General features: G+C 38.0%; 1 protein-coding gene across 3 annotated transcripts in view; it reads left to right on the top strand.

Moving 5' to 3' along the window:
• The window catches only part of NELL1 (neural EGFL like 1), a 714,969-nt gene that overhangs the window by 683,995 nt on the left and 6,267 nt on the right, over nt 1–24,707 (top strand). For all 3 annotated transcript variants that reach the window (XM_045557684.1, XM_045557686.1, XM_045557685.1), the window contains one exon: nt 16,196–16,389. In XM_045557684.1, the coding sequence (XP_045413640.1) occupies nt 16,196–16,389 (194 nt within the window). The remainder of the gene's footprint in view (nt 1–16,195; nt 16,390–24,707) is intronic.

A 24,707-nucleotide genomic window follows, 5' to 3' on the forward strand; every position in this document is an offset into this window, starting at 1 on the left:
TTTAAAAAATGTATTTACTAATTTATTTTTATTGATACACAATATTTATACATATTTATGGGGTGTGTGTAATATTTTGTTACATACATAGAATATGTAATGATCAAGTCAGGGTGGTTGAGGTATCCATAACCTCATGTATTCACCATTTCTATGTGTTGAGGACATTTCAGGTTTTCTTTTAGCTATTTTGAAATACGCAATAGATTGTTATTAACTATCCTCTCCTTACCCTGCTATAGAACATCAGAACTTCTTCCTTCTCTCTCTAACTGTAGGTTTATACCCACTAACCAATCTCTCTGTATCCCCTCCCACCAACAAAGCCTTCCCAGTCTCTGGTATCTATCATTCTACTCTCTACCTCCATGAGATCAACTTTTTTAGCTCCCACATAGGAGTGAGAACATGCAGTATTTGTCTGTCTGTGCATGGCTTATTTCATGAGGTAATTTTTTCCCCAAGTGATTAGAAAGACTATTCGACCAATGTAGAAAACCACTGTCATATATTTTCTCTAATAATAACAGTAAAACTTCTTCCCTCTTATGTGTCCCTACAGCCATTTATTTGCCCTTCTTTTATAGAACTTCCCAGATTAGGCTTGTGTTCTTAATCACATTTTTATCACCTATAGGACAGTTGAGGCTTTTGATATCTTTTATAGACTTGTGTTGAATTAAATTGTATTGGTCATGTGTTATTTTTTTAGTTATCAAACAAAATTTTCAAATTCCAATAAACCCATTTTGTGGATCTAGGCACACTTGAGGGTTAAATATAACCATTCCCATGGGACAGGGCACCTCTCAGCCTCTCATTGTTGCCTGTTATACGGGACTTAGTTGGGTGAAGCAGGCTCCTAGACTCTGTAGGCTGCTCTCTGGTCACTGTGATGGCACCATGGGGATTTACTTGTGAGAGTAGCTGCTGCAATGGTTGTCACCAAGTGAAGCAACATAAAAAAAACCTGGAAAGGTTCTGCTGGAATCTCTTGTGGAAGAGATTTTCCATTTTAACTGGTTGATGTGTCTAGAATAATTGAAATGGCTTAAGAATGATTTGGGTTCGGCTTCCTTTGCCCAGTGGCTTTTTCTCATAGGAGTGGAGATGAAAAGGGGTAGAACCTGGAGATATTCTGTCTGTAAAAATGTTCTGTGTGACAAACCTCGCTGAGAGGGTGTGGAGTTATGAAGGCTTAGTGTGATATAATGAAGAGGCAGGTTTTAAGGACACAGAGGCCTAGATTCAATAAGCAGCTTGGCTACTTTCTAGCTGAGTGGCATTTGGCAATATATTTAACCTTTCTAAGGCTTAGTTTTCCTAGCATACAATGATTAAAATACTTGCAATGGAATTTTTTAATATAAGTGTCCTTATATGCAAATATCCTGACAAGTAGTACATAATAGCCAATATTTAACCTCCCTCCACCTAAAGTCCCTCCCCTGTCAAATGAAGACAATAATAGTAATGCTAACATGACTACATGATGAATGCCAGGCGCACTGTCTGGAGAATGGACACGCTTGGGACTCTGACTCAGGGGGATGGGCGGGACATGGACAATGTATATGACCTGAACTTATGTACCCCCATGATGAGCTGAAATAAAAAAAAAGAGAGATGCATTTATTGAGAGCTTACTTTGTGCCAGTCACTGCTCTTAGCAATTTATAAAAATGTCAACCTCATAGGTTGCTATGGAGTAATTGTGAGAATTAAATAACTAACATCGGAAAAAAGCATTCAGTACTTACATTTTAAGTGCTCAATAAATGTTAGCCATTTTTGTTAACTGGACACCCACACTATGTGTCAGACACTGGGCCAGGAAATTTTGTGTATTATCTCATTTAGTTTCACAATGACCATAGGAGGGAAGCCCGTATTTTACCGTCACTATTTTAAAGGTGAAGAAAATAAGAGCCCCAGGATTAAGAGAACTTGTCCCACATTCCGCAGGTGATGAATGGCACACGGAAGGCATAATCCAGGTGTGTTTGATCCCAAAGTTTCTGCTCTTAGTACGTTAATACTGAAATGCTTTCTGGAAGGGAGGAGACCAGCGTGGACCCAAAAGCAGAGGAGATATTAGGCAGAGAAGCTAGAGATCAGTGAGACAAAGCAAAGGGAAAATGAGTGGAAACAAGTGAGACCCAGATGGAGAGTTACTGATTCTGTCTGTGTCCTGAGCACCGAGGAGTTATTTTATCCATTGGACTCAAGAGGTGGGTTTGGGGCCATCCTGCTGGGCTATGGGCAGGATGACCAGGTGGCACATTCTTGATAGTTATTCTGAGAGCACCTCAGCCTTGATGATAATACCACCTGGATATCAGTGATGCCATTACTTTCTCTGCATCTCTGGGGATGTGAAGCCAGAGAAGAAAAACAAAAGAAGGTATTGGTGGGGGGTGAGGAAGAGAATTAGAAAATGGTGATAGGTAGATTTTTAACTAATTATATTTATTTTTTCATCTGTTGCCTCTTAAAAACAATTAGCATAGTATATACACAGAAGACATATTCAAGAGTTATCAAAATAAAAATATTTTAAAAATAAGGAAAATGCATTAACCAATAAGAATTAACAAAGATGTTTATGAATATCCTGGCAGAGCAAAAAGGGAAGTATGAGTTATATACTTTAATCTGAAAGGAAGTTGCAGATAAAATCCTCAAGGAGAGACTCAAATATGCTTTCTTCTCTATTCCAGGGAAGAGACATGCCAGGGTAGAAAAAGCATCTTTGTGGATCAGGGTATTTCAAACCAAGAGAGTTTAAGAGGCAAGGAACAGATATCAATCCCAGGACACTCATGGATTTTCTCTCTATGCCAAGCAATAAGACACACCCACGTATAAAGTATATTTGGTTAAACAGCAACCCGCCACACACCTTTCTTGATAATATTTAGTGTGGTCTCATAACCTTCAAAGTTGATATTTGTTTCCAAAGAGCTTTAGATACAGTTTTCATCCAAATAAATTCTGTATTATTGAGGATCCTTCACATGGGCAGATAATACCTGGCCATCGAACTGTTTTTATTTTTATTTATTTATTATTTCAGAATATTATGGGGGTACAAATGTTTTGGTTACATAAATTACTTTTGTACTCTTTGAGTCAAAGTTATAAGTGTGCCCAACCCCCAGACACTGTGCATTGTACCTGATAGGTGTGAATTTACCCATGCCCTCCTCTCCCATGCCTCTTCCCACCTGCTTTATTTCTGATGAGTGTTATTTCCATATGTGCTAATAAGTGTTGATCAATTAGTTACAATTTAATGGTGAGTACATGTGGTGTTTGTTTTTCCATTCTTGTAATACTTCACTTAGAAGAATGTGCTCCAGCTCCATCCAGGTTAATATAAGAGGTATTAGGTTCACCATTTTTTATGGCTGAGTAGAACTCCATGGTATGCATATACCACATTTCCTTAATCCACTCATGTATTGATGGGCACTTAGGTTGTTTCCACATCTTTGCAATTGTAAATTGTGCTGCTATAAACATTTGAGTGGAGGTGTCTTTTTTATAAAATGTCTTTTTTTCCTTTGGGTAAATACCCAGTAATGGGATTGCTGGATCAAATGGTAGGTCTACTTTTCCAATACAGGTCTATTTATTACTTTTTTTAATGTGGTCATTAAAAGTATAAGTCACTAAACACAACTGTCCTGTACTGAGTAATGTTCTAGTGCCCTAATGGGATGCAGCTGATTTGTAACTAAGCAAAATGGTCCCAGTCATAATGTTTTTGACAAACATTTCTTTTTTACATAGATATTTTTTGTCTTCTTCTCATATTGTCAGACTAATCTCCACTTTTTAAAAAGATATTTAAAAGGTTGCTCTCCTTTCTACTGTGCTAAACTGTGTTGGTAATATGATGTCTCAGACCACAGCAACACAGAAGCAGTATATAGAAGCCAGGTGCTATTTTAGACTCTGGGGATACAAAAAGAAATGTGATGCAGGATTTCAGAGGCCCCGGAAGACAATTTTGTATTGTGTGAATAGGCTCGGTGGGAGTTCTGAGAAAAGGAAGACATGGGCGTGGAGACTTTGAGGAAGGCTTTATTGGGGAGGTGGATCTTGCACTGGCTAGTGCAGGAAGAGTATGAGTTGGGTAATACACATGGAAAATACTGATATTGTTCCCTAAAAAGGTGCTTTGCAGTGTAGTTATGGTTATCTTTGGGGCCTTTTTCTCACTGCGAACTAGGCATTTTTGGAAAACAAGCTATAATAGACACACTTTGGTTTTCTGCACAAGATCTTGAAGCTTATATCATGCAAGTTCTTTGTTGTTCTTTTTTTTGCTTTCTTCCTGAATAGTTGGCAGTCCCAACTGAGTGACAACAGAACGAGGTCATTCCTAAAAACCAGGTTTTTCTCAAATGATGTTACTTCCTGTGAAATTAGTGTTCCATGTAGCTTAAGGCAGTGGTTCTAGAAGTGTGATTCTCAGACCAGCAGCATCCAAATCACCTGGGAACTTGTTAGAAATGCAAATTCCCCACCACACTCTAGACCTACTGAATCAGCAACCCTGGGGGAAAGGACTACTGATCGGTATTTTAATGAGGCCCCTTTGGTTGATTCTGTTGCCCACTCAAGTTTGAAAACTACTGCCTTGGGGTTTTCACTGAAAGTCTTTAGATGAGCATATGAATCCCCTGAAGCTGTGTGCAAATTTGTGCATATGTGTGTGCCTACATCTTTTGGAGGAGATGAAACAATCGATTTTCCTGGGATCTCAGAGTGACTCTGACCCCCAACAATATCCAACCTCAATGTTTCCAGTCACCACTCTCATTTAACTTTTCAGTGTTTTCTGCCTGGGGATTTATAACTCAGTATCAGTGGAGATTTGCCAGACTTCCTTTCTCAGTTTCAGAGCACTCCTTGGTAATGAATTCCATGTAGTTTCAGGTTCCTGCCCTTTGAGGCTCAGTGTGAGCTATTGTTTCATGACAAAACTTCTGGCTTTAGCCAAAGATCATGTCTAGGCAGCAATTCAGAGATTGTCATCTACAACTTTTTTGAAATGAATGAATTTTTTTTTTTTTTTTTTGCTATGATGTTACTTACGCTGCTATGAAATATTTCTGTGGGTTTGTGAACAGGGAATTGTAAGCTACAGTACTCTGACAAAATAACACATTGTTAGCATACAATCACCACTCATTTGTTTAATGAGCATTTATTGAGAAGGTCTGGTGGGTGATAGATCCTGTACTAAGTTTTAGTCTCACTGAGAGGAGTAAGACACAGTCCTTCCAGTCTAGGGTAGGGAGAAAGGATAGTGGCAGGAATTGGGAGAGGTTTTGGTGTTAACCAGCTAGATACTAAGTCAATACAAATAAGATATACACCAAGAAAAAAGTGACTAACTGCTCTTGGGGTTGGGGCATGTGAGGATGTCAATATATACGGGAATCTGTCACAGAAAATATATTTTCTCTGAGTCTACTAGGTGAGAAAATTTGTTTCAGGCAAAATACCTGTTAAAGGAAGTATTCCAGGTAGCAAAAGCAGTCTGATTGTAGACAGAATCATGACAGGGATCTAATTGTGTTCTAGGAATGGTGAGATCTCCAGTGTGGTTGAAGCACCTGATATATGAGTACTATGTAGGTGGGGAATGATGAGACAGATACCTGGAAATAATGGAGATGGAGATCAGATTATGAAAGGTAGTGTGTTCTAAGCTGAGGAGCTACAAGTTTTGAATCCTATTTCATAATATCAGTGTCTCTCAATGTTGAAATATTTTGATGTGAAAAGTGTAAATTTTTAAAGTAAAAATTTTAATATGAAACATAACTATACCAATTTAGTAGTACTTCTCACAAAATTTTAGATCCTTTATCAGTGTGGTTTTCTGCACCTGTGCAATTTTGCTCCTGTTTTTCCTTATGTTTGGGATGACTTTCTTCTGAAAAAAGTGATGGCCTCAGAATTAGAGAGCTATTGAACGTGGTAATTATCAAGCAACTACTAAGTGTTAAGTGTTTGTCCTAAATTTCTCACAACAAACCTTCAAGTTGGGAACAATTTCCCATTTTATAGACAAACAGAACAGAGGTCTGAATTTTCCTGTTGCCACACAACGAGTAACAATTTCTCAGCTGAGAAGTTGTGAAAATAAACATTTTATTGGGGGATACATATACAAGAGATGGATTACAAGTTTCTATCAATTCCTAAATAAGTAATCTTAGAGTAATTCAAACTGGGTCATTTTCCTGCTACAAAAAAATCCTTAAGAAAATGGGAATGGCATGATCAGACTGTTATATTAGATTCTCTTTGAAGAAGGGAAACAGTGAGATGCTACTGCAATAGTCCAGGCAGTAGAAATGGAAAAGAGTGACAGTATAGAATAAATGGTAAGGATTTTATCTACTCCAATTAATTGTAACACTTTTTATATAGGGACCTTGACTTTATTATTTTTATTGCCTTTTACATATATTGAGTATCATTTAACATTTAGAGAATCTGCGGATTGGTTGGCATGTTGGAGATTTACCATTTGGGCTTTGCACAATGTCATTGTATTTATTTTCTTTAGAATTGGGAGCCAGCCATGGTGTGATGATGTGGGACAAGCCTGACTCGAAGTCAGGAGTTCTGCATTTGTGTCCTGACTCAGGGACTTGCTAGCTGAATGGCTTTCACCAAGTTACTTGACACTGTATGGCCTGTTCCTATACCTCTTAAACTGGGGTACAGCTATTGCTGAGAGCATGTTGCTGCAGGCAAGGGATCACAAAACTGGGTGGAGAACTCTATTCCATGGTTTCAGGGGAAAAATCATTTCCATCAAAACAATCCTGACTAAATTATGAATTAGAAAAATGATTTTGAAAACATGAAACTTCAAATACATAAAGGCAACATCATGAGTACAAAATGTATGCCCAAAATTACCAGAAATGAGTGCTTATTCTTTTCTGCCATGAAGATAACTTTGTTAGGTATGTTTGAGAAGCAGTGATCGTGTAAGTGACTCTCAGTTCAGTTATGCATTAAGTAGAGATGATGGTGCTGATAGCATTCTAAGTTTTTTGGAAGGACAAATTAGATCATGAATTTGAAAGGATTTTGAAAACTACGATGAGTATAGTAAATTAGTGTTGTTGTAGATAATAAGATAAATCTCTGTTCCATAAAGATGTGTTAATCCTAACTCAGCCAGGATACCAAACCACCTGCAGGTTCTTGGGGAAGATGCGTGAAAGGGATTATATCTGCTGCTCTTCCCCCCTGTTAAAACTTAATCTTCCAAGAGCAGGAATTGTGTCTGTTTTACTTGCTATTGTATCCACAATTTCTAAAATCATGTCTGTCCTATCATATGTGCTCAATATTTGTTGGAAAATGAATTAATAAGGGAACTTGCAGAGCAATCATTTCTATTACTAATGAGGACATTGGTTCCTATCTGCAACTTACCCTAATAAACTGGGCTCAACTGCAAGAATTCATTTTCTTTATACTCTAGCAGCCTGAGTGGTATTAAAGATACTATCAGTATTAAAGATGAACAAAGTGATATTAAGAATAGACAAAGCTGGAAACTAGTTAAAGTGGCAAGAACAGATTTTAATAAATAATAAACTATTGCAATGGGGAAGAGGGTTCAACATAAACTGAACTCAGCTTCAATTTGTGCACGAGTGAATGGGTGTTTTAGAGTGAGAGAGTAGGAAGGGGGAAAGGCAGGAGTTGGAAAGAGTCAGGAAAGTGGAATTTATGAAAATCTGGAAGGGGAAGTTGGTCCATGTGAAACCCATCTAGGATTGTTAACTGATACTTATGGAAATTAGACACTAACTCGCCCATAGAGACTAGGAGACAGGGGCCCTATTTTCAGGTGTTGGCTGAACAAACTAAATTCTTTTGGTAGCCTTGAACTTTTTCAGGCAGAAACTTGAGGGGTTTGGAGTTGTCATCCTAGTGACATGGCCTTGAGTGGTTAGAAACTGAGCTAGTGTTTGTCCAAGTCTTTTAATGGGGTTGGCTGGTGGGGTAGGCAAAATCATTTGTCTGGTTAAGGACAGAATCTTTGTCAGGGCCTCCTTTGCTTTTCCCTGGAAACCAACTTAGTTTTAGCCCATATGATTTTACCTCCCTTGGGGTAAGAAACACAGAAAGAAATTCAAAATAAAGAGAACTTGTCTCCAAAAAATCCAGAGCAGTATGGACCCAAGTTTCCTACTTTGTGCTTCCTTTTCCCTTATCCTCACAAAAGCCTTCTAGATCTTTTCAAAAGAATATCACTTTCAAAATAGGAGGCAACCCCAGGCCTGTTTTACCAAATCAGTTGATTAGAGTTCTACATGAGAACATGGAGAGAGGAAGAAGATCCAAGGAGATGAAATCCTCCAAGAACAGACACAGTGAGATCAAGTCAAGATTTCTTTACTAGCTTGTTTAACTTCTCTGCAGATACTGCACTTCTTGGCATGATGGTCCAGATTATTGTCCTTGATCAATGTGTTATTACTGGGGCAGAGTTTTTGGAAAAGTCTTGCATACCCATAGAAGTTAGGGACTAAGGATGCTCAAAGAAAATAGTAAATAATAGGTATGAATGGTTTTGGGATTCTTAGCTCCTGTAATCTGACCCTCTTGTCATTTAGATTGAGACCTGGTTTTAGAATTATACCCTTGACAATGTTTCCTGACCTTTGACTGCTGTGTGAATTGCAGGATGCTTCTTGTAGGAAGTGAAATTACTTTGTAATCTCTCTTTGTTCCTAAGACCTTTCCTTGGAATAGAAGAGAGAAGAAATCATTTCTCATCTGACAACTTTCTTGAGAGAATGATCTGTCAAAACAGAGAGTTAGTTTTGGTTTTCACCCTGGCTGGTTCTCCATGCATATTTGTCACCAAGGATTACATTGCCAAGGCTTCAATGTAGACAGGAAAACCATACTTTTCCCTTTGTTGCTTCCTCTCTCTGGCACTTGCTTGCAAATACTCATTAAGGGAGACAAGTTGTTTCAATACATACGGAATGCCCAAGAACACTGTTTAATCCTAAGAAATCCATTTGTTGCCCTGAGGTTGGTTCTTCCCTTCACCTCTGCCCATCTGTCATTATTCACATTCTAACACTTGTATTACAAAGCTTAGTCCTACAGAGGTGAAAAGTAATCATGTAAAATCAGCAATGGATAAGATCTTAAAAAACGTTTTATATAACTCCTGTATTTTACCAAAGAGAAAACTAGGGCCACCAAAGGCGAAGGGTTCTTTTTTCAATTGCAACTCAACCACATTCAAGATTAACAAGTGTCTTTGCATGCGTAGTGTGTGAAAGACACAATGATAAATTAGACCAGAATTTTACAAATCTGAAGGGGTAAGGAAGATAGAAAGGAATGTTCACAGCTAAGCATATAAGGTAACATAAAGCAGGTACAGGCAGCATAAAATCAAAGCACAAGCATGGTAATTCTTTTCAGCAAAGGGTGAAATTTTGTTAAAGATGTTAAATAATACAATGACTGTAACAAGAGATGTGTATGGCCAGTATGGCAGGCATTTAGTAGACTGCAGCTATAGTACAACCCACTGTCCCACCCATAAGCAGATAGATATATAAAAACATATAAATCTAGGGTTGCTGGCATCAATACTGTAGCTTCTGTGCAATAAAATTCTCTGTCAACAGCAAGTATTTCAATATTTATAGATTTTTAATTTATTCTCTCCTCTGGTCACAATTGTATTGATTTTAAACAGAGTTAATCACTAGTTATAGAAGTATGACTTGTTAACACCAGAACAAGTAAACCGACTTGGTTAATTTGGAAGGAACTGTTTTCCCCATGTGCAATAAAACATCTAAATTTGTACATCAGATAAACAAAATGTAATTAGTGACCAAAACAAGTTCATAGAGTGTCAGAAAATTATGTGTTTTTTCCTAACATTATTCACTTAATCTTAGCATCAGATTTACGGATTAGGGCTAGGAGAGAGCTTAGGGTGTTAATATCTCTGGGTTTGGTTAGCCAGTGTACTGATGAAAATCATGTGAATTTTTGTGAGAATTCAAGTGAAAATCCTCAGTAAATAGATGGAAGTATGGGCTGACTGCATTAAAAGAGATCAAGTGCAGATTTCAGTATATCCTTGAAGAGATGGGAAAGTGGAATTCATGAGATTAGAGAAAAATTATAGGAACAAGTACAAAAATAACAGCAGCTAATCATTTGTGAGCAGTTATTATATGACAAGCATTTTATTATGTGTTTACTCAAATTACCAAATTATTCCCTGATGTATATTTTTATCCGCATTTTTCAAATGAAGTAATTGAAGCTCAGAGATGGTAGGTAAATTTTCTGGAGTCATAACAACTAGTAAATTACAGGGATGGGATTGGGATGCAGTTGACTGAGTTGTCCCCATGTGCCTGGAACTTTCTCGTTTTCAGCACTGAAAGTCAACTATCTCAGAAATTCCTCAGTCCCAAGCAAACTGGAACAATAGATCCCATTTAACTGGTACCCATAGCGTCTGGATTCCAAAGCTTAAGATTTTAATTGGCATGCTCTACTGCCTCCACTGAGGAGACAGGGAAATGAGGACCAGAGATGGAAGGTTAGGAAATATTAAGAAGTTAAACAATGAGAGATGGCTGTAAGGTCCATACTTACAGGAACACATCTGGCTTCTTTGTCCATCATATCTCTAGCCCTTAGCAATATGTCTGCCACAGACTAGATGCGCAAAAAATACATGGGGAATTAGTTAATTGATTAATAATTATTAGTGACTAGATGAAGAGGTAAGAAGGAAAACAGAACAGGGCAGTGTTGTATCCAGAAGGGTTGAGGAGAGAGCTCTTAGACTGTGATAATCAATAACAATACTTGTTATAGTATTTGTTAAGTGAGAGTGATGATTTTGCAGACTAGTGGTCATGAGAAACTTCAGGGTTTAGGCTTGAAGAGCGGGTCCTAGGGAAGCTTGCACACATCAAAGGAGAATGAAGATGAGTAAATAAATGGAGGTAGCTGCTCATTGTAGATGCTGGGAAATAAGATCTGGATCTAGGAAAGAGTGAGCCCAAAGCCTTTACTTTTTCCTTTGTTGAAAACAGAGTCTTCTCAAAAGGAAAGAAGATTCATTGCAGAGTAACAATATGATACACCAAACAGTGAGAGGAATGTTATAGGAAAGTGTTTCATCCTGACTCAGGAAAGGTTAGGGGCTGGAAAAGAGACTGAGGAGTTAACATTGCAGGGGCATTAAAAACTCTTCCTAAGAAATACATAACAGCATTTCAAATAAATGAAGATACCTCACTTATCTCGTCCTTTTATCCTTTATACAAGGATAAAAGTCTCGTAAAAATACCTCATGAGATAAGTGAGGTATTTTTATTTTATAAAAATAAAAAAAAAATTTATGTTTTGTTAAAGTGAGATGAGTGTGAGCCCCTCATCATACTGATGGATGCTTTCTGATGTGTCCCAAGTATGTCAATTTCATTCTTAATACTCTGTACTCTAAAGCTGTGGTCCCCAACTCCCAAGGCTGCAGAGCTCCACTGCCCTCCCCACCCCCCTCCTCCCACCTGTGTTCATGGAAAAATCATCTTCCATGAAACTCAAGAACCTGGGGGCTAACACCAGGTGGTGAGTGGCAGGTGAGCAAGCCACTGAAGCTTCATCTGTATTTACAGCTGCTCCCCATCATTCACATCACTGCCCAAGCTCCCTGTCCGTGGAAAAATTGTCTTCCATGAAACCAGTTCCCTGTTGTCAAAAAAGTTGGGGACTGCTGATCTAAAGGGAACAACGTCCAAGTGTGGTACAACGAGCCCATGTGATAGAGTGTGATTATCACTTCTTATTCTGGACTTAAAACTTAGTGTACAGCTTAAAATTTCATTAGCCCTATGGTTTGTAAGTCACGTCAGACCTCAGGTTTCTCTAGTTCTTTTACTTATTTTGCTGATAGGCAGAGTGTATATTCTTAATTTTCTCTCTGCCACTGTAAAAGAAGCAATACTGCTTTAGCCATTGGAGAGGCATCTGTGCTCTATCTTGTCTATCATTAATAAACCCCCAAGCTCTGTCCTAATTTCTGAGCCACTAATGTCTGGTAATGATTTCCAAGTCGGAACACACACAGCTGGATATTCAACCCCCGGCTTCAAATTTGTTTTCTGACACATCACCTGTTTTGAATTTGAAAGTAAGACTAGATGTGCTGTGAAAGTTATTTAAGAAAATAAAATATGGGCTAATGAAAACGTTTACTCCTTTGACCTAACTGCTATCAAACTCTTGGGAATAAAAATATTTCCTTGGATCTCTGAAATCAACCTGTAGAAGTTTTAGCTCCTGAGGCAGGTCTCATTACAGTTGTCATGCTATCAGGACTTTGGCAGAGCCATTTTTCTGGAAGGGTCAGAAAATAGGGGCTAGGCTGGGATTGGCTTCACTGCTGCTCATATAAACATCTCTGAATTCTATTATCTTACTTGCCCAAGTAACCTAAGAACCTCAAGTCAAAGAAGAAAACAGATTGACTAGGCACAACTAGACTTTGTTTTTTAAGCAAAATTGAGTACAATAACAGCTTTCAGAAATTGTGAAAATGTCAATGCCAGAAAGTTAGTGCTAATGCTAGCTTAGCTGTGGAAGTTTATAGAAAAAAACCTCATTTGAGCACGAAGCATTTAAATAATGAATTTATAAGGAGAAAAACAAGGAAATCACAGAGAGCCATTATTTACAATAAGAGAAAGCAAGTACACTCTAATGATTACAGATTTCAGTACTGAATACTTAGCCTGATTTTTGTTTCATTGCCTTTTTGTCATTGGGAGGCCTGTCTGATGATTTGGGTAAGTCTCATGGGTGAATATCTTTGTGTTTGCTCAGCAGAGAACAACAGTTGCAATATGTAAATGGGTGCCTCTTCCCTTTGGATGCCTTGGGATATATATAATAGATTAAGTTGGCTTTGTGCAGAGCAAACAGGTCTGTATTACGAAGAATATGAATAATGTTGGTTTCCATAATTGCTAACATCTGGCTTTCCATAAATCTGTTAAATTGCATGGAAGCAGAATTAGATTTCTGTGTCATAAGTAAAGCAATTACATAGAACTCTGTAGGCAATATGGTCCTACATTCAACTGTGAAATTCTTTCATTCTGGAGAATTGAAAGCAAATCCTGGTTTTGCATCCTGTTTTTATTGTGCACACTAGGTGTGTTCGTCTTTATGCTCAGGTTTCTTAATTTATGGAAGGGAACATTGGCAATATGTTTGCAAGTTTGCAAATGCAAAACAACCAAATATTAAAAAATACATTACATTTGGGCATTAATTGTCAATTTAGAGATTAATTTAGAGAATACCATAAATTACACCACTTGTAGTACATCACTTGAAATTACACTTCCAGATAATTTCTGGAGTGCTTTGTTAATGCGTCTTCCTTTGCCTTTGTCCTCAAGCATTTGACAGCAAAATCAAATGCTTTTCTTGGGTGGGTGGATTGGGGACATTTCTATCCTATTTCCATGTGGTTACTAATTTACTGTATTTATTCTACTTTAAATTAGATCCAAGGGCTTTCACAGATGAGAATGCAACTAAAAAATGTGTTCCCTGAGGGGCAGGGTTGTGTTTATGCCTTATATTTATTGAACATTACAGAGAGCAAATTTTGGCTAAGTAAGCTTTATAATAGTATTGTTCTGTGAGTTTCTTTAAGTAAGTTAAATTGAATAAATACATGAAACATCCACATTGTATTCTGTTATACTTGGTACTAGGAAGAGAAAGAAATAAAATTTAACGTCTGCCCTCAGTAAGCTCACTGTCTGTGGAGGTAGACACATTAAGCATGTAACTCCTGAGAGGTGAATCCCAGGATAGAGTTGAGTATAAGGGGCACAGAGAAAGCAAAAAGCCAGTAGTGACTATCTTGCCAAATAAGAGATCATGATGCTTGATCTGTATTTTCAGAGCTGCTTATGAGTGTGAAAGTAGCACAGCAAGAGTAGTTCTTATCAATTAATCAATTTACACTCCTGCCTCACCCCATATGGGCTAAGAAAAAGTAGAAATAGAAAGCAAGAGAATGCTCCCATTATAAGAAAAGGCATTTTCTAAGGCATAGACATAGGAAACAGCATGGCCTCTTTGTGGATCTCCCATTGCTTTTTTTCTTTGAAGTATTTTTTAATTGACAATTTAAGATTTTATATATTTATGGTATAAAGCATGTTTTGAAATATATATACATTATAGAATGGCCAAATCAAGCTGTTTAACATCTGCATTACCTAATACATTTATCATTTGTGTGTCAAGAACATTAAAATCTACTCTCTTAGCAGTTTTCAAGAATACAGTGAGTGCATTGTTGACTATAGTCATCATGCTGCAGGGTAGATCTCTTAAACTTATTCCTCCTATCTGACCAAAATTTTGTATCCATTGCTTCTGAATGAAAAAAAGGAAGTGGCAGAAGATAACAACTGAAGTTAGATAGAGGCTTATTTTCAGAAGACCATAGATTGAATGGATTAGTTTATACAGAAGATAAATGAGAGTAAGAAAAGGCAAAATGATGTGTCCAAGGGCATACAGTTGTGCTATGGAAAATGACTGGTACATGATAAGCACCTAATTAAAATAAAGAGCTTGCGTCCAAACCTGGGTCACCTGACTCCCACACATTCAGTGCTAGAATTAGAGTAGGGAAAATGATTGGAGAGATAAGAGAGGTTTCTAGAAAGCACCATATGGTCAAATGCACTGAGAATGACATGGGCCTGACCAGTAAGAGTGAGAAAATATAGTGAAGCCCGATTGCAGTTGACTTGGAATATAGGCACCATAATTTGTGATCATTTTCATAGTTATCAAAGGAGCAGTAATTGTTCATTAATTAATTAATTGTTTTGACTGAGGCTGCAATTAGTGGAATAAAGGCAAAAAGTAGACCTTGGAAGGAATTAGCTCTAGAAATATTATCTCAATATTTTTGACTTTGTATCACTGCTGTCCGCAAAAAACCTTATGCATAGTGACTTTTGGTAAAAATTATTTTTATCAATGTTTTCATCTGAAAGATATTTGCAGGCCATGGCAGTAGATTAAGCAGGAGTAGAAGTGTCTGATAGACAAATGATAGGTGTCTTTAAATAGTTTAAGGATTATCATAAACAAGAAAGACCTAACACACCAGTAACCATTTCTTGAGTGGCCTCAGAAGTATTAACAATGAGTAGCGTACTTCTACCAATCTCAATTTAAGGGAGACATTTTTAAAAGTCATTCAAAGGTGGAATTGGCTACCTTGTGAGGTAATGGATTGCTTTTGGGAAAAAGGCTTAAGCTGGGGCTAGACAGGTATGTGTCTGAGATGTTGTTAAGGTCACTCAAGATTTAAATGTCAAAATGGGCTGACTAGATTTATGCTTTTCTTCCATTTTTGGCTTCCAGTAAAACATGGCATAATATATTTATGTCTTTCATCAGCATCCCTGTCATACCCTACTGTAGCTCTGATTTATTTTTTTAACATATGGACAAAAGTGCTGCTGGACGTTAGGGTGGTAAGACTTCGATTAGACAAGACACCTACCAAGAATTGTTCCCGTTTCTTTCAACCTTGGTTCCAGGATCTAGGGGAAGCCTAATTGTCTCAGGGTTGCCAGAATTGCTCATTTGTTCCTATTCAGTGGCTAATATATTGACAACCTTTTCTAAAAGGCCCAGATCTCCATAGGGGGGAATGTACACCATTAATGAATTAATAGTGTTTATGGCCTCTGGATGGAATAGTTCTTAAGAATATCCTAAAACTCGTTCTTAACTGCTACTGGATATTTTAGCAATTGCAATCAGGCAGCTACAGGTTTAGGTCTCGGACCAGTCACTTACTGGTTATATGTCACTGGCCTTGTTATTTATAAACCTCAGCTCCATTATTTTCAGAATAAGAACGGATCCTCCCACACAAAGCTACCTTGCAGAATTAATGAGATAGTGCATATGAACAGTTAGGCACAGTACCTGGCACAAGACAAATGCTCAATAATGTTAGCAGATGCTATTTTAGATGACTGTTGTTTTCCAAGTTCCCTTGGCTAGATTCTAAGCTTCTGTACTTTCTTTATTGCAGATATTGATGAATGTGCCTTAAGAACTCACACCTGTTGGAATGATTCTGCCTGCATCAACCTGGCTGGGGGCTTCGACTGCCTCTGTCCCTCTGGGCCCTCCTGCTCTGGTGACTGCCCCCATGAAGGAGGACTGAAGCGCAATGGCCAGGTGTGGACCTTGAAAGACGACAGATGTTCTGTCTGTTCCTGCAAGGTGAGGCTGATGTGATACAACTGAAATTCAAACTGTTCTTTTTTTTCCTCCCCTCACCTCTTTCCCCCTGGCTGTTGACTCATGAGTCTCCTGTAGTTCCTGAGAAGGCTTCTCCTGTTCAGATCTGTACTACAGCTAATCATGCTGCTGAGGCAGGCAAGCCTGCTTTGAATTGATCGTGCTCTTAGTCAATAGTGAGGTGTGGGGTTGAGAAGAGACTGCAGAGAAGGGGATGCAGGACTGAGAAGCCGATGACAGTCCTCCCCCTAGGAGTTTATAGTGCCTTTAAGGTTATCGGTGAGCTGTAATAAGCCCTCAATCCCACACTTACACAAACTAGCTAATTAAAACTACTCTTTTCCTAAAATGAGCATTTGCCTCAACTTTCTCACTTTTGTGGTGACATCATCCAGAAAAGCAAGGCTCAGACTTGCTTCCAGTGTCAGAGACAGGTGGACTTTCATTCTCAACAATGATAATGAGGGTATGAGGCCTGTTAGTAGTTGGTGTTTTCTTTGTCATTTGTAGTGCTGGGCTATTCCTTACATTAAGTTGTTTGGAAGTGAGTTTACGGCTTATAAAAATAAAATTCTGTCATCATCTGGTTTTGCTTTATGCTTTGCAAAATGGGCCTATTAAAGTGTTTGATTTCTTTGTGCTTTATTTCTTCTTTTGGTGATCTTGCCTATTTATTTTCCTTTGTTATTGCTGTACTGTAGCTCTTGCCTTGTATTTCTATGTCTGTTGGAATGGGACTATTTAATCTTGGGCTTTACGAGCATGGGAACCAAGAGAAATTACTTGCTTAGTATCCTCTTAGAGAATCGGGTCTCTTAATACATTCCCAGTGTGTCCCCTAAAAACAGAGCTGAAAAGAGCCTTAAGAAATTCATCCAGCTGCCTTCAAGTTGGCCACACCTCAGCAGACCTTCTGCACTGATTTAGGAAAGCTACCTTAAGCCTAGTTCTCCACACTCAAATTCAGGTCCTTTTTTCCCATTTATTATGCACCTGCTATGTTTCAAGCACCCTGAAATTTTTTTTATAGAAAGCATGTTTAATTCTTACAGTACTACTTTGAAAGATGATGAAACTGAGTTTCAAAGGGATCAAGTAACTTGCCCTAAATATTAAAGATACAATTGTCTAAGCTAAGTCTTGAAGTCCACTTGCTTGCCCCAAAGCTGATAGTTTTCCCCTCCTGCCGGATGTCCTGTTACATGCTACAGATGATATCTATTGATATATTTAAAACCAATTAGGCAATCTGTCAATCAACTTGTCTGAGCTCAAACTCTCAACTCAGTACTACGTAAGTGACGGGTGGGACATTCCCTCGGGAAGTTTTGAAGTTATTAAGTATGATATTTAACCATGTGGTGCTAACTCAAAGGGCAAATTTTTTTAAGAGAAGGAAAAGCTCATCATGGGTTAGAATATTTGAAAAGGGTTTATGGCAGAGAGGTTGGCAATTAGGTTCTCTGTTCAGTTAGTACAAGGGGGATGAATTCTTTGCTAGTTCTTTTCAAGAAAATATTGTTTCTCCAGACTTTTGGGAATGATCACAACATAACCCCAAATCCTTTTTAGGCTTTGTAGGTCCCCAGTCCCTGTGGTAGATAAAGGACAAGGGACTTTAGTTGAGGCCTGACTAGTGTGAGACCAGAATTCCTGTTTCAATTTTTGTTTTGTGTAAGCCCATGATAAATCAGGGAACTTGTCATTAAATTTTTTCCACAGCTTCTTTAATTAACTGTGTTAATAATCCAAGCAGTCTGAATTGATTTATTTTGTTTTGAATCCTAAAGTGTCTCCAACGTCTTACAAGAATTAGGCTGAAATTGCCACAGGAGATGAGCAATTCTTGTAACCTTACTTTGTTAATACAATGCACCTCTACCACCAACCCTCCCCTTTCTGAATAAAGTACTAGGCAGATTTCTTTATGCTATAAATGCATAATGAGTATAATTGGAAAACAAACAAAAAGATTTATATAGTTTCCCAGAGGTTGTAGAGGGGAAAGAGAGCCTAGTTTTAGGAGTTGAATTAAGATCCCTAAATTAGATTCTGTAAGTGATCCACATAGAATGATCTATTTTTGATCATCCTTGTTTGTGTCCATTACTTGCAGTTGAAAGTGTTCTGCTCCAATTTGATAAGACATATCTCCAGTACTTAAACATTCAAATGGATGCTTATAATGGCATCATCTTGGAGATTAAGAAATAAAATCAAGGTTGAGGTATAAAGTACTGCCTTTTCAATCATATCCTTGTTTCAAATTCAGATAAAACCAAATCACACAGTAGCAGGATCACACAAGCCACCAAAGTGTCAAAGCATATTATTGAAAGAAGCAAAGTTCTCTTAAAAGACCACTTTCCCTCATGAGAGTCAGTACACCAGGTTAGCCGCTCGTGTTTCATGACAATTGAAAAAAAGGCCTTGAAACATGTCCATAGATGAATGGAGTTCAAATGTAAAGCTGGGCCAGCACAAATGGATTGGGGCTTTTGTTTAGATTCAGTGTATTTCCTTGGCAGTGACAATGTTTTTATGCATGTTTAGACCACCTAGCTGATTAGGCAGAAAGATTGCTGAACTGCTTGGAATCCATATTTCTCCAGCATTATCCAGACCACAGAAACCCAAATGGAAAATGGTTCTCTCTTTGGGCTTGATCCCTAAATCTTGGTTACAAGCCCAACTTCTTTCCATAGATATCTATCTGTGGCTCTTCTATTTGTAAGTTTGCCCAGGGCCTTATACCTGTGCTGTAGGGGAAGGTAGAGAGGTCCCAGGGTTATTAGCTTCTAGGAAATGTGGCATTTTAGTATGAGTAGTTGTGTTTATTTTGGAGATCATGGAGAAAAGGGAAATGGATGCAGAACTAATTAACCACCTGTCATACTGTGGTAGAGCCATGAACAATTTCTGCAGGAATCTAGAGGGGGAAGTGCAGTTGGCACTCTGGATCCATGGGTTCCACATCCATGGATTCAACCAACCCATCTGAAAATATTTTAAAAAGATACAAATTGAAAAACAATACAACTATTTACATAGCAATGTAGAGATGATTTAAAGTATACAAGATGACGTGTGTAGGTTATATGCAAATACTATGCTGTTTTCTATCAGGGACTTGAGTATCCACAGATTTTGGTATCCATGGGGATCCTAGAACCACTTGCCTGGAGATACCAAGGGGTGACTGTTCTTTTCTGGAAGGATCCAGAAGGGAATAAGGAAAGACTTCTTAGAAGAGGTGATCTTTGAATGAGACCTTAAAGGATGAGAAATGTAGCCAAGTAGATTTTTGAAGGAAGGTAAATCCCAAAGAGAGGTAACCTCAAGTGCAAAGTGTAAAAATATATGTTGTATTAGAAATATGAAGTGAATAATGGGCTCAGAATATCAGGAGCAAGAAGAGTATAGGAAGGGTGTAGTTGGTGATAAGCCTGGAGATGATGGTTGGAAATGGAGTTAGGCCATGGGATTTAGACTTCATCCTGTGGGTAGCAAAGGAGCATGAGAAATTTTACCTTTGGGATTGACATGGTCCAATCAAGATCTGATTTGACAGCATGATAGATGGCCTGAGGAGATTGAACCTAACTAGAGAGAAATCACTTAGCCTGAGATAAAAGTTCAGGACAGTGAAGATGAAAACCTGAAAGAGGGATAGAGAGGTAAGATCACATAGGAGGAAATGTAGAAGTGAAATGATGGGTCCTGATGACTTATGATGCTACACACTGAGCCTCTGTGGCAATTTCTTCCCTATTCTCTGGGCAAAGATGAAGCTCTAGAGTGGCCTGTTTGAGACTTAGCTGCCGATTTTCCTGGGTGAACAGGTTCAGGTACCACTGAAAAGAGAAAGGGCTAGGGTTTGCAAGTGGCACTTGTATACACTCAATAGCTGCTACTATACCTACACCTACTTGTTTACCTACACCTAAGCCTCCTACTATAATTAGTAGTAACTGGAAAATTGACTGGGAGAAAAGGAACAAACTATGAAGGCCAGATTTCATTTCTATGCTTCATGCAGTTAAAAAAAAAAGTGAGTATCATTTATCCTGAAACTAAAGTAATGCTGAAGACTTGAGCAGTGCCAGGTCTTGAGTTTTTCTGGGGATTACAGAGAAGAGAAGGGAAAAGGTTACCACAAATAGCCAGTCAACTACCATGTTATAATAAATTCAGGACAAATTGCTGTGACAATACAGAGAAGGCAAGGTGGAAAAGACCTTTGCCATAAGATTTCTTGTAATCATGGTCATTTGACCATCTGATGGGTTCATTTGAACTTCTGCTCAGAAACTGAGGAGGATAACCATGCTAGAGACACCTAAAGGACTCATATGTCTCTTTCTGGCAAGAAGAGAAGAACCTGATCTGCAAGGAACAGCCAGGAGACTGGCCTTGCCATCCTAAGTAGGGCAACTCACTCACAGGTTGAAGACCAGGGATGAGTTGGTCTGTGCCTGGGGCCAGGGTAGGAGTTAGCTTTCTGGATTCTGACAGTCAACTCATAAAAATGCTTTCCTTTGCTCTTTGAAGCCAACCAGCAGCACTATCAATACCTTCCTGTGCATGGCATTTTTGATCACAGAAGTTGGCTGTGAAGCCCTGAGACTGTTGTTTCTTTTTCTTTAAAAGTAGAATATGTTGGTAGTTTTAGTTCAGCCCTCAAAACGCTAGGGGTCCTGTCAAGGCGCAGGGTCTCTATTTCCATTCCCCTGATTCTCTCTATTGTTGTAAATGTTCCAAACCTGCCTTTTCATCCTAGTAGCTTGAACATGATGCCATGCTAATTTGCCATTTGACTGGGTGATTGTTTCTCCATCAGTGGTTTCAAAACTTTCCCTTGCACCAGAATCACCTAGAGGGCTTATGAAACTTTGATCACTGGCTCCACCCTTAGAGTTTCTGGTCCAGTAGGTCTGAGGGTGGGGAGGGGGGCACAAGAATTTGCATTTCTAACTGATTCCCAAGAGTTGCTAATACTGCTGGTTTGAGGACTACGTTTTGAGAACCATTGCCCCAAGAATCCTTCTGGATTTCATCTAAAAAACATTTTTTTCCTACCCTCCAGCCTCCTCATCATGCAAGGATGCATCATAGGGGAGATCATTGTTATGAAAGTCCAGACTGGGGTCTAGTTTTCATTTTGTTGTTAATTTTCTACATGGAAAGGTCATTTCCCCTCTCTAAGCCTTATTTCCTTTTCATTAAAATAAGACAGTTGGATAAAATGACTGCTAAATGTGTTTCCACCTCCAGTGCTAATTAGAGAAGACTAAGGGACTAGTTTGTGGGCAGTGACTTGAAGGCAAAATTAATACTTTGTAAAAAGATTGGATATCACAGTCCCATAAATTTGTGTGTGAGAAGGTAGAATAGATGGGTCTGGAGTACAACTCCTAATTTTATAGTTTATGTTCGAGGTCTGCAGACTTTTTCTGTAAAGGATCAGATAGTAAATATTTTTAAAGTTTTGCAGACCATAAAGCCTCTGCCCAAATATTCACCTCTGCCACTGTAATGTGAAAGCAGCCATAGACAATATATATATGAGGGAACCTGTGTTCCCATAAAACTTCATTTACAAAAACAGCAATAAGCCAAGTTTGGATCATGGGCATCAGTGTGGCAACTTCAAGCTTATATTATTCAATTTGTATAAATAAGCTTACCTAAGTTCACCTTCTTGATTTAAAAGTTTCGAAACTCTAAGGAAAAAAATTAGTGGTATTATGCAATCTGGAGTAAAATATATCAGTGTGTTGACTGTTTAGTAATAGAATTTGTAATTTATAGTAAAAACACTAACTTTTTGTAGTATAATAAGAATTGATTTTTATTTGATGGAAAAGTACATGTCCCTGCTTTTTAAAATTCAGAAGCAATTTAATTACTTATAGTTGAACTTTTACTATAAAACTACATAAAAACAGTTTCTGTGGCAGAAGAGGGGGAATTATATATCTTTGCCATTTAAGGGGGGATTGTTTGAATCACCCTAGTTGGGATAGTGGTCAAGCTCTGGGGATAGCCCCAAAGATCTATGACAAAAAGGACTACTCATTATCAGTGAGCTGTATTCTCTCTCCAAATTTGGGTTCTAGTGTGGTTGTACTCTGTGAGCTGAGTTTTTACAATGCATTCTCATTGAGTTTGTAGAGCTACCTATGACGTTTTCATTATTAAAAATGATTCTCTTGACAGTTACCCTGTAAATTCAAAGCCAAAGTGAACATAGTCATTGTTCTGAAACATGTTAGAAACTAAGAGGGATCTATCTGGCATTTTCACATAATTGATGAGATGTGAAATTGCTTTATTTTGCACTCACCCTGGAGGCTATCCATTTATTTTTATTCATTCTCTTATTCAGCATGTGGGAAGAAAACTGACATTCTGATTGGGTCTCATTGCCAGTTGTAACCTCTTCTAAAATAATTTATCTGTTTGTTTGATGTGACCACAGACATGGCCATGTTGGCTGCTGAGCCCTGGCCGTTCTATACTTGAGGAGATAACATTGTGCCATTGGAAGCTGAGCTGATCAAATGGTTTCATGTTGTAGCTATTACTTTTCTTAGCTTCTGGTGGTTAAAATAAATCCCCAGGGAGTCATTTTGGGCCATGCATACACAAGAAAAATACATTGATGAGTTAAAGTAACAGTATATGAGCTGTAAGCCAAAGGCCTATTGTTATATGATAACTAGGATCTGGAGACCTTTTTCCAGACTTGCTAAATTCTCTGACTCAATTCACCTGCTTAACTCTAGAGCCTCTCTCTATACACACACACTCGTGTATGTGTTTAACTTTGTCTTTTGATATTTTTGGAGAACTATGATTCCTTGTCATTTTTTATAGTAATGGAGCCAACAAACACAATGCATTTTTCAACTTGTTATTATATAGATTGCCCACCTGTCTCCTTTCCATTCTCCATAAAGAATGTAAAGCTTTTAAAGGTTTCCTCTTTACCTGACGCTAAATATCTCAGTAAGCCCTGTCTGATTATTCATTGTTGTTATGGATGAAGTAGATGAAATCCCTGAGGGCAGGTCCATCAAGTTTGCACATGTCACTAAGCTGTGAAAGAGGGTGGTCTATGGTAGATGACAGAAATGGCAGTTAGGAAACATTGTGACAGGCAGGGGAGATGAAATGGATCTAACAAGGTGAAATGCGAAAGAAATAAACATCAAGTTGTATACTTGCTGCCCCTAAACAACCAACTGCACAAGATGGGATAGGGCTTAATGAGATTTTAGTCTTCATTAAGCTCAATGTAAGTCAACACTATTATATAACCAGAGTAAGGAAGTAAATACAGTCATGCATTGCTTAACGACGGGGATACATTCTGAGAAGTAAGTTGCTCGGCGATTTCATCGTTGAGCAAACATCATGAGAGTATGGTTACATAAACCTAAATAGTATAGCCTACTGCACACCTGGGCTCTATGGTATAGCCTATTACTATCTACACATGGTAAGTACATAGGCACTTAAACCATGAATGGATCTTGCAGGACTGGAAGTTGCTCTGCAGTGAGTGAGTGATGAGTGAATGTGAAGGCCTAGGATGTTACTGTACACTTAATAAATACCATACATTTAGGCTACACTAAATTTATAAAAAATTCTTTAATAATAAGTTTACTGTAGCTTACTGTAACTGTTTCACTTTATTTTTTTAACTTTTGACTTTTTTGGTAATAACACAGCTTAAAATACAAATATAGATGTACAAAATATTTGTGTTTTTATTCTATAAGCTTTTGTCTATACTTTTTTATGTTTTACTCTTTATGCTTCATTTTTAACAAAGACAGTTTAAACACACTTTAGCCTCGGCCTACACAGGGTCAGGATTATCAATATCACTGTCTTCCACCTCCACATCTTGTCCCACTGGAAGGTCCAGGGGCAATAACATGCATGAAGATGTCATTCCTAATAAAAGAATGCTTTCTTCTGGAATGCTTACTGAAGGACCTGCCTGAGGCTGTTTTACAGTTGACTTTTTTTTTTTTTTAAATATAAGTAGAAGGAATATACTCTAAAATAAGGATTAAGAATATAGTGTACTAAATACATAAGCCAATAACTATTATCAAATATCATGTACTGTACATAATTGTGTGCTCTATACTTTCATACAACTGGTGTCACAGTTTTGTTTACACCAGCGTCATCACAAACATGCAACGCCTTGAACTACACTGTGGCTACAATGTCTCCAGGTGATAGGGATTTTTAAGCTACATTATGATCTTATGGGACCA

The sequence above is a fragment of the Lemur catta genome, chromosome 7, assembly GCF_020740605.2.
Source record: "Lemur catta isolate mLemCat1 chromosome 7, mLemCat1.pri, whole genome shotgun sequence".
Lineage (NCBI taxonomy): Eukaryota > Metazoa > Chordata > Mammalia > Primates > Lemuridae > Lemur > Lemur catta.